The 10,401-nt window shown below is 34.8% G+C and overlaps 3 protein-coding genes across 3 annotated transcripts; 2 read left to right on the plus strand and 1 right to left on the minus strand.

The window, feature by feature from the left end:
* Positions 1-403: 403 nt before the first annotated feature.
* Positions 404-1,703, minus strand: LOC116308203 (mitochondrial import inner membrane translocase subunit Tim10). The gene is made up of 2 exons (XM_031718586.1): positions 1,510-1,703; positions 404-942 (listed from the first exon to the last, which is right to left on the minus strand). The coding sequence occupies exons 1-2, from the start codon at positions 1,581-1,583 to the stop codon at positions 738-740; spliced, it is 279 nt and encodes a 92-aa protein (XP_031574446.1). The 5' UTR covers positions 1,584-1,703; the 3' UTR covers positions 404-737.
* A 362-nt stretch (positions 1,704-2,065) lies between these two features.
* On the plus strand, positions 2,066-3,713 carry LOC116308202 (uncharacterized). The gene has a single exon (XM_031718585.2). It carries the CDS (start codon positions 2,296-2,298, stop codon positions 3,043-3,045), a length of 750 nt encoding a protein of 249 aa, XP_031574445.2. The 5' UTR covers positions 2,066-2,295; the 3' UTR covers positions 3,046-3,713.
* An 11-nt stretch (positions 3,714-3,724) lies between these two features.
* LOC116308201 (CDK5 and ABL1 enzyme substrate 1) lies at positions 3,725-10,401 on the plus strand. Its single transcript, XM_031718584.2, has 11 exons — positions 3,725-4,294; positions 4,769-4,864; positions 5,547-5,619; positions 6,011-6,122; positions 6,533-6,660; positions 7,078-7,184; positions 7,380-7,416; positions 7,505-7,570; positions 7,693-7,729; positions 8,340-8,407; positions 9,392-10,401. Exons 1-11 carry the CDS (start codon positions 3,753-3,755, stop codon positions 9,533-9,535), a joined length of 1,410 nt encoding a protein of 469 aa, XP_031574444.1. The 5' UTR covers positions 3,725-3,752; the 3' UTR covers positions 9,536-10,401.

A 10,401-nucleotide genomic window follows, 5' to 3' on the forward strand; every position in this document is an offset into this window, starting at 1 on the left:
CAATTTTGATCAGACCATAGTTCTTAACCATGGAAAAACTATGGCCAGACACTGTCTGTAACTGTTAACCAGGGCTATATTATTTATCTGACTAACACATATGAGTTAGTAATCAAACACAGATCTGTCAGCCCAGAGCCTGTCAAGCTGTGATCCTCGAACAGTGGCATCCATTTGTTCCCTTTGATTCCCAAGATAGAAAAAGTTCTATCTCACCAATTGCCACAATCACTGTGATTCCCAGTGAAAACTGAACATGTGCTTCCAAATGATTCAGTGATCGCTAAAATGCATTTTTAGGCAATTACAGCAATCAAATTGAAAGCAAGCTTAAGATGGGTTGAGCTTGAAGCACTGAAGATGCTACTGGTTGTTTGCACAAGACACCAAGCCAACCAACAAATAACAGCTCCACATGATTGGATTTTTTATTCCAGTCAAGGACAAAATTTATCCATGTATATCTTTTAATCAATAAAAGATTTACACTAAAAATTTTTTTATTACATTCAACGTAGACAAAACTCAAGCTTTTTTTCTCTCAAAAAAACTGAGTATTTCAAAATTGTCAGTGTTCATATTAAGAAGGTTATATCCCTGCTGAGTACCAATGACTTTAAAAGTTTTTATCTCAGCTGATACATTAAAAGATGAATAATTCTGCCAATCAGCACAAAATTGCACAGCAATTCAAATTCCTTTGGATCAAATAGATTACCGTAATACCAAACAGCTTATTATTTCCCTGCCTGTTGTTGTCCTTGTAGTTGACTCATAAGTTTTTCATCCTGCATCGACAAAGCTGTCAATTTTTTTCCTATCCTGTCATGAATCTCCAAGTACTTGGCCACACATCTATCCAAGCACACAGACTCTCCCTTGGTCAGGTCACCCTCCTTGTACTTTGCAGATATGCATTTCTTGTGACAAGCACTTGTGAGACTAAAAACAGATAACAAAATAATAATTAATTTGTGGTGGAAATTATTGGTCTCGTAGCAGAACCTGGAAAACATTTATTCAAGTCAAAGGATGGCATGGCTCAAAGAGGGTCCTGAAGGGGAGGTCCTAATCCCATTTCCCAGCCCCCATTTTGACCAAATCCCATAGTCCCAGCCTATGTTTTGCTGGAATCTCAATCTCAATCTTGTTCCTACTTTTTGATTTTTTTGTTTGTTTGTGAATCCCATTCCCAGTGCATAAAATCCCATTTTACCAGCCTAAGAAAGGCAAATACCAGCTCCCATCTTTATACCCCTTCAGACCCTCCTTAAAGATTTCGTGTAAGAGAGTACATGTACATCTCACATCTTGAATCACCATATCAGCATACATGTATGACTCATTTTTGAACACGGAGCTAAGGTCTAGTCAGGTCAGAAAGAAAACGTTGCACTTACAAAAAAGAGAGTGCAAAAGATAAGTTTGATAATGAAAAGTTTTTCAAATGTCATATGATTCCCTCTCTGCACCAACCAACTTCAATCCTCAACGACTGAGTTTACGTACCGATTATACAAATCTGTCATCATCTCTATTTCCAGGTCTTGCACCATATCTACTTTTGGTTGATCCATAGCCATTTTGATTTGTGTTCTGGACCAATAACAAGTAGAATTCTAACTCTAAGAGTGACTTTAACTGTTATAACTATCTACACGTGTTTACTAGACATCCGCCATCTTGGATTCTAGGAAGAAACTGCTAGTCAAAATGTTCGTGGGCGCATACACAGGAAGCCCAAACTGACTACCTAATCCTCACATTTCACACCAAAAATACTGATCCTCTTTCGTCATTCTTTGCCGCGAGGTAGAATTCCGGAAAACAAGGGGGAAAATAACTTGAATGGATTCTGGTTGTTTTGCGCAAACCTTACAAATGGACAACAAGCATCCTCCTAGTTTTATGTTGCGTCAAAAAGTTAAGTAAACATGTTAGTGAAGTTAATCCCAACTATACGTACGTGAAGACCTGCAATGACGCACAACGCACACCTCAATTTTTAAATAAAAGGAAAATAAATATAATTTGAAGATAATCCAGCTTTTTAAAGCGAGGCAATTAGCGCATTGTTGCTTAAGCTTCTTTGATTTTGTAATGTCTGTAGTCTTTGTGTAATGCTCACTAATTGATGCAATTGTAGGTATTACTAATTGACATTCATATAACATTCTAAAGCTTTGAGAAACGTGTTTACAAGTCGTGTTCTGTGTATCAAGCGAGTCGTTTATTTGATTACTGGGCAACATTATTTGGTCAATAATGTGACGGTCATGGTACTTGGAAAGAAACATGGACAGTCATAAGTCAGATCAGGGCTTCAGAGAGTCGAAGGAAATTAGAAAGCTTTTAAAACTAAAGGACAGTAAAGTTGGAAACGTCATTCTAAAGTCAAATGTCTTTGAACAAGCTAAACTCGGTAACAAGCTTGACAAAATTTCACATCATCAAAGGAGTCAAGAAGTGAATTTGTCGTGGAAGAAACACCTTCTTTTAAGGAAGCAAAGGAGTACTCTTTTGAAAAGTAAGTCGACGTCCTCCATCATGATTCCTCCCTCGCAATTACCGCGTCTGCTTCCACCAATTAAAATGAAACCAAATACGTTTTCTCACCAACAAATTGGTACTGGGTTGACGGGGCACACTGAAGAGGATAGATTTCATTCTAAAAGGCACGGAATACCTATGGATACTTCGGGCACGGAGGCGAGTGGGGAACTGCGAGAAAAAAACTTATGTCCTAAAACAAAGTCTAGCGAAAAAGCCTTGCTTCAATGGAAAAGAGCCATTAAAAAAACTCGCGAACGAATCCAAAAATCAAAGAGGAAATTACCGCCTTTAGTGCTGCAAAAATCACAACTCGATTACGAAAAAGATCCTCGGTTTGCTAGACTGATTGAACAGCTTGTTCCGAACATGAGCCGAAGAATTTCGGATGGCGATATTAGACATAAAAATGAAGACGTGGACGACGATGAAGAAGACACGGACATTTCGCATGAGAATGGAGATCACGAAGACGAACAATACTTTACAATGTAAAACGATACTTGAAAATTTAACAAGTTGAGATAGCCATTAAACAGCATTTACGATTTCTGGACGGGGCCTTTAATACTGACCATCGCATTACAAATGCCATCAGAAATTTAACTGACAATTCATGCACTTGTAAAACGCCTGAATTTTAACTGAAAAAAAGTCCTCAGTTAAATTTAACTAAAAGCTGACTAATAAGCAAGTTTTTAACTGACGACGCTGACATGTGGACCCCGATCAGACCCTATTACAAGTCTCATTTACATGACATAATATAAGCTATGAATTAAGTTTATACTTAGTTCCCCAACTAATGACCGAGGATTCATTTAGTACTCCCGATAAGTTGTTTTAACGTTCACGATTACGCGCATATACTAACATATGAAAAATTGCATAATTTATTTAATTTGTCAATTTTCAGTTATTTTTGTTTTGTTTATTGTATTAATAGCTTTTTTCATGTATTTTTTTAGAAGGCCATTACTTAGATAAACTAGAAATAAAAAGTTTTTCTACTGTCAGAATTAAGTGATTTTTCAACAACGAATAAATACTGGAAAATATTGAATAATAATATTTTGCATTCTATTAAACTCGTCTCGCTTCGAAGCTATAGTTGCCATAGAAACCGTGGTCACTCAGCCTCCTTAAAAATCTGGATTATATAACGTAGGCAAGTTGTCACGTGAGTTAGTGTGTCGTCCAAGATGGCGGCTGTGGCCGTGGCAGCTGCTGCAGGACAAACTTCAAGACGAAAATCTCGCCGTGCTTTGGCACAATCCTTCCTTTCTCGAATATCACTTGATGGAAACATTGTACAAGAAAGAAATGAGCCCACTTCAGGCCCGGGGACTCCTTTGATGGAGAGAGAGTTGCCGAAAAATGTCGCAGAACAGAAGACACTTGTTACTGCGGTGCAGTCTGTTGCTAAAACAATCCCAAATACTAAAGCTATCCCCCATACTAAACCTAAGTACATGCACTCATTCTCCGAGAATGCTGCTAGTTTCGAGAGAGACAAACCAAGAATAACGCGTAGTAAAGACAGTGAATCTATGATTTGTAATAAGACACTGACTCCAGAGACCGTCGGCTTTCGAAGAAGTTGTTCTGCGACAGAATCTCTGATGACAGAGAGCAGTTCAAGTTTTTCTGGAAGTGTTCACTTTAATAGAGGAACGATAAGACACAAAATCACTTGTATGTCTGGTTCTTCGTTTAAACTTAGAAGGAAGCTTCATGATAAAAGGTAAACAAAAATTCAAGACCATACATTGTATCTCAGGCTACGTACTCCCGGGCGTCATTCATAGCGACGACAAAAAAATGTAGATTTTACAGAGTATCAAATATCCCCAATTAAATAGCTTATTATAATTTGACTTCTCTAGAAATATTCCTACTTTTTCTTCCTTTAACGTAAGTTTTTAAAGTTGCGAAAAATGGTTACAGTGTAATGACGTATTTCTATCAAACTTCCATTTAAATATTGATGAAGTTCTATAGATGTATATAAAGGTCTTGCAAAGTTTTTTTTTAGAATTTTATGGTAGGATTCTAGAACATTTGAAAATTTTAATATTTGATTTTCAAGTTTTTTTACATTAAAAAATCAGTTTTCTCTGTGACAAGATGAGTTATAGAGAGTGAAATCCCTTTTTAAAAAAGGTTTTCTTGAAATTTCAGTTCTATTTGTCTAAATAGACGCTTTTATTCATTTCAGAATTGTCTTATGTTCACCTCGTAAAGTACCCTTCCTTACCTATTCTGTGTTAAAATACCATCACGAAAATAAAGAAGTTGGTGTCGAAGGAACAGGGTAAGATACATTTTTTGAATATTACAATTTTGACTTTTGTTGCTAAGGCTATCAAGCTTCATTAGAGGCTTTGCACCATCATGTGCCTGTGCCATAATACAGCTTGGACTGCCTGTGGTTAGATGGCAGAACAATGAAATCCCTTTGCTTTTGAGAATTGAATAATTGAATTGTTCCTGCCATCTAACAAGGTTGCCGTCACATAATAGTGCAAAACCTCTATTAAAAACTTATTGAAATTTGATATTTGATATCATTTTCCAGTACTCATGTCTTGCTTTTTTGACAAGCTTGATAAGTAAAGGGGGTAACCTAACCACAACTACCCCACTAATTATGTTTTAAATAGAATAAGGTATGCCAGTAGAGACCACTAGCAACCACACCTGTCAACTATATTCTATGAATAAAGTTGCTTTCAAGTTGTTTTTATGTTGCGAACACTTTTGAATAGTATCAATGTTTTAAGGCCTCATGTTTATCACTGAGAATCCGTATTAAAAATATTTTTCTTTTTAGTTTAATTATTTTCATGGTTGATTACATGTTTTTGGCATGCAGTGCGTTGTGGTTCACTAGAATATTTACCACTATTATACCCCCCCCCCCCCCCAATGATCAACTTCATTACCACCATTAGTGTCATCCTCATCTATATTGCTATTTAATTTTTGTTTTAAAGGAGAAAGAGAGCATCAGCGCCCAATAACCAGTATCTTGGTATTGAGGGTGTAGAAGTTGGAACAGGAGATAAGGTAGGATTCAGTATATTATCAAGAATTTTTGGTTACTAACAATAATTATTGCATATTTAGTAGTCATGTTAGTAGCAAGTGCATCATTGTATTAGCATAAAGGATAAAGTTAGCCTTCATGATTTCATGCATGTTGTTATATGTAGATGAACAGGGAGCTTTAGGCTTCATGTCTATTGCCAAGATAGCAAATACAGTCCTGACATTTTCCAGAGATAAATCCTAGCAAACCATATACTTTACTAAAAATCAATGAATACTAGATAAAGTTTGAGTTTCTTCCAGTTTGGTTAACTGACTAAATGACTGACCAGTAGACAGACAGACACTGACTGATTTATTGATTGTCATTTACTATCCTAATTCAAAATATGTTTGTCTTTCTTTCCAGACTGTTTCCTATAGTTCTCTGCTTGTGCCTTCATTTACCAATGTAAAATATGTGGTAGGAGATGCTAAAGATGGGATCCCGTTGCTGATGCCACCTATTGATAGTCCAATTGGTAAAGACGGCAATATTATGCATCATTCTCTACTTGACATTCTACTTATTTATCCATTTTCCCATTCATTCGGTTGTTTTTTCCCCATTGTTTTCATTTATTTGTTTGTTCATTCACACCAAATGCGAAAAAAATGTATTTGGGGAGGCTCCGGCTTCAGAGGGGAGGGTCATCAGTAGATATTTGAACTTTTGTCGAGAGTCAATCAATTTTGCTTTATCCTTGTTGATTTAATATAAGGGTCATGAATGCCTTACTAAGAGAAGGGTGATGTAACAATCATTTTTATGAAGTTTACTGTGAATCCCACACCTCCCCCCCTCCATAATAAGATACATACCAGCTCTTGTCTTAGTTTTCAAAGGAGATCTACCTTAAAGTGATAAATGTTTTATTCTGATTTAAACCAGAAAGTTGTTTTGATGAGTTGGAATACCCTGGATCTATGGTAGTAGACAGATATGAGCCATACAAACTAGATGATCCTGAATTAACATCTGGAAAACACAGAACAGTTCTGAAGCTTAGTTCATACATGGTAAGCAAAGGTTGAGGTAACTTATCCAGAAAGAACGACTCAGATCATCAATTTCGATACTATGCACCTGTCTCACATTTTGTACTTTGCACTTGGGTTTCAGATATCAAAACTGAAGCACATTCTCTATGCTTGATATTTCTGACTATACATGAAATTGTTGGGAAGAATGAATTGATTATGAGCATTTTAGATATTTTTTATCTAAAATCATTATGGTATTTTGACCAAAAAGATCATGCCTTTTTTCTTAGTTATTTTATAAACAACGCTCTTCACAGTCATAAGATAATTCCTCCCTCCCTTATTTAATACAAAAAAATCTTTCATTACTAAATTGTTTCCTTCCCAAAAGCATCTTACCAGCCCCCTTGACACCATTATGTTTTCTTAATCTTAGTCTCTTTTTGCCTCTAGGTATCTGTAACTGCTTATGCTAAGCCATCAGAACTTAAGAAAGATCTTAATGAAAGGTTCAGAGAAAAGTTTCCATACATTGATATCACGCTAACAAAACTCAGAAGGTAAGTAGTTATATACCCTAAGTTAATACTGGATTATAGCGCTATTATAATCACGGTTTGAGTGTCCTGACTGTAGTTTACCTTGTAATCAATTGATTACCAAATTACTTGTTGCGAGTTACACTGATATAATAAAAAATTAAATTTATATAAATGATATAATAACTCCCTAATTTCTATTTTATTATATTTTAGTCTCAAAAAGGATTTATTAAAAATTGCATTGTCACTGGTAGGTAAAACTTTTGGAAGATAATTTTTGATTTTATTTTCCCTATCTCTATAGCTAACACATGTATAAATGTTTTGTTTATTCTCAGGACTGTCAACTGGACCTTACGACAGTTGCTTACGCTTATGTTTACTTTGAAAAACTTATATTGAAGGTAAATAATCTACTGAAATTATTCCTCTCAAAATACTAGTACTTCCCCTTGATACTCCCTTGCCTCTAACAGTTGAGCTCTGCATCATTATTCTTTTATTAAATGTCCTTGTTTTATTCCAGGGCAAGATCAATAAGCCGAACAGAAAACTTATTGCAGGTAATGATAATAATGATAATGCTCATAGTTTAATTGTGGACATTTTAGTTGTGGGCTAAACATTATAGGAGTACAATTAAATCCCAAATTGTACTCTGTAGAGTCCAAATTAAGTTGCCAAATTTTGTTGAGCGTATTATAATTAATGAAAAATCACACAATCTTCTCGTACAATTTGGAATTTACAGGTACTGATGATGATGTTTTGAAAGTTCACAAATTGAACTTTCCTAAAGGCTCTTCCAATTTTATAAAAATTTTCAAAACATCACTCATACAGATGTACCTATAAATTGCAAATTGGACTCGAGATCGTGCGATTTAATATACAAATCATACCATGGTTTTATTTCTTTTATTCATCTTTTTCATTGCTTCATGTTGATCAATAAGACAAATTAGATTAGTTGTGAATATTAAAAGAAGATCATGGTAGTTAAAGCCGGAGAATATTGCCCAGTTATTACCCTGCGAGCAGAGTCTCCTTTTAACTCCTCTACGGGCGAGAGGAGTTAAAAGGAGACTCTGCTTGCAGGGTACCCAGTTATTGGAGCCTTCTCTGATCTCCAACCCTTACTGAATTAGTATTGATTTCTTTTGATTTAATCAGGTTCTTGTTTGCTACTTGCTGCTAAATTCAATGATGACAAGAGAGTGAGAATCAAAGATCTTATAGATGTAAGTTGAAAATTGCCCACTCAAAATTATCTTGGATTATTATCTTGGATGCGAGACTAGAATAAAACTATGAAAGAAATCTCATTTTCTCAATGGACTTTGTGGCGTTTCTTTTCTTTTTTCTTTTTATCTTAGCTTGCACTTGTGGAACATGCTTCTATAGGCACATTAATCATCAATTGCCTAATATTTTTGTCAACTATTTCAGAGATATAAATTTAATTCATGATTACAACACGCGCTCTAAAACGAAAAGGAATTTATATTTGCCTCACCAAAACTTAAATTATGGCCAGTTTGGTGTAAAATACGCAGCTGTTGCAAACTGGAATGATGTTCCTCTTGAAATCAAAAATAGTTTATCGCTTAAAAGTTTCCGTACAAATTTCAAAAAATACCTCATATCTCAGTAAACTACAAGTTCTTATATTTAACTCATAAATGTAAATCTTTACCGTAACTGTTTTCACCTTAAAAATGCTTGATTTCTATTTTACTATTTTATTGTAAGTATGATATTCCGCCATTCACTATTTCTTTAAAATTGTTTACATTGGTGCAGGATCTTAGTTAACCCCTTTTGGGTGCAGGATCTTAGTTAACCCCTTTTAGGTTGTTCCTCCTGCACCTTTCCACTTCTTTCTTAAGTTCTATTTGTAATTCTTTGCTTTTTCGTGTGTGGAAAAATAAAAACCTTTGAACCTTTGAACCTTCTTGCATGTACCATCTTGCTAATTTATACAGTCCCTGTAACAGCTGCCATTAGAAACGTCAAAATTTTACCATGGAAATGTGTTGTTCAGACGTTAGAAACCCACTGTTGTCATGCCAATAACAAAGATAGAAATGTGCATGGCGCACACTAATTCAAATAGCAGTATGAAGAAAAATAGAGTTTAGGCCTCTCTCATGTTATAAAGTGTTCCACTGCCCCTGTATGACTATTGCTGTCAATTTCACACTAATATTTTCTTTCTTTCATAGAAAATTGAAGATAAGCTTAAAATTCAAGTCAAAGAACTCCTTTTGTTAGAGTTCCAAGCACTGGTTGGTCTAGAATTCAATCTACATGTGCCAACTTGGGAGGTTATTCCACATTTGAGGCGCCTGGAAACAGAAATGCAATAAATAATTGTCTTAGATGATGTCTGGATTCTCAAGGACTTGATATTAAAGTACATAGTACTACTGACAATGTCATGGAAATGCTTTAATTGACGACCACTAAAATTATATTTTGTTGCAATGACTAATCATGCAATTCTGTGCATGTTATTGAAAATGACTTTAAAAGTTCATTATGTAGATTGAAATTCATTATTGAGGGATTTCCAAAATTTGTCTTATGGCACAAGAACTGCTTGATGCAGTTCTCACTTGAGTCAGGTGTGCCAATAATTTTGTCCTTTTCTAGGCTTCGTAACTGTTACATATTTGATCATAATAGATTACCTAATTTAAAAAATAGATTATAGATTATAGTTAAGTTATGCAAACTTAGAGTTGTGCATGTGAACCAGTGCAATTAGTCTTAATTAAAGGTTGGTCAATCTTTGGCATAATTGTTAATGAATATATTAGCATGTATTACCAGACTATGTTATATGTTGGAATTTTGTGCATAGCATTTTTATAAAAAGAAGATTTTGATGCCAAAACATTGTAAGATAGCTTTTGATCTTTCCTACAGATTCACATACAATGCATGGCTGCAAGGAAAGCTTAATACTAAGAAGATTTTAGTGACTTCTATATATGATATGATAGAGTGCATGCACTAAAACCGTGAACATTAAATAGTACTAATTAGTACTATTTCATACAGAATCCTTTGTTTTCTATTGTTTAATTATCACTATTCAGTGCTAAAAATTAGTATTTGTTTCACGGATTTAGTGTGACCCCTCTATCATAATATGGTAATGTTCGATAAAAAATATTTGCAAAACATCTGAATCAAGATATATTAATAAATCTTAATTGAGGAATGCAAA

This window comes from Actinia tenebrosa, unplaced genomic scaffold (assembly GCF_029948245.1).
Source record: "Actinia tenebrosa isolate PJP-AT-01 unplaced genomic scaffold, QUT_ActTen_1.0 PGA_scaffold1__47_contigs__length_23844297, whole genome shotgun sequence".
NCBI classification, from domain to species: Eukaryota; Metazoa; Cnidaria; class Anthozoa; order Actiniaria; family Actiniidae; genus Actinia; species Actinia tenebrosa.

Coding starts and splice junctions, on each gene's coding strand:
- LOC116308203 (XM_031718586.1), bottom strand. CDS start 1,583: ATGGCTATGGATCAACCAAAAGTAGATATGGTGCAAGACCTGGAAATA. Junction 943..1,509: donor ATGACAGATTTGTATAATCG/GTACGTAAACTC, acceptor ATCTGTTTTTAG/TCTCACAAGTGCTTGTCACA.
- LOC116308202 (XM_031718585.2), top strand. CDS start 2,296: ATGGACAGTCATAAGTCAGATCAGGGCTTCAGAGAGTCGAAGGAAATT.
- LOC116308201 (XM_031718584.2), top strand. CDS start 3,753: ATGGCGGCTGTGGCCGTGGCAGCTGCTGCAGGACAAACTTCAAGACGA. Junction 6,661..7,077: donor TGAAGCTTAGTTCATACATG/GTAAGCAAAGGT, acceptor TTTTGCCTCTAG/GTATCTGTAACTGCTTATGC. Junction 7,185..7,379: donor ACGCTAACAAAACTCAGAAG/GTAAGTAGTTAT, acceptor ATTATATTTTAG/TCTCAAAAAGGATTTATTAA.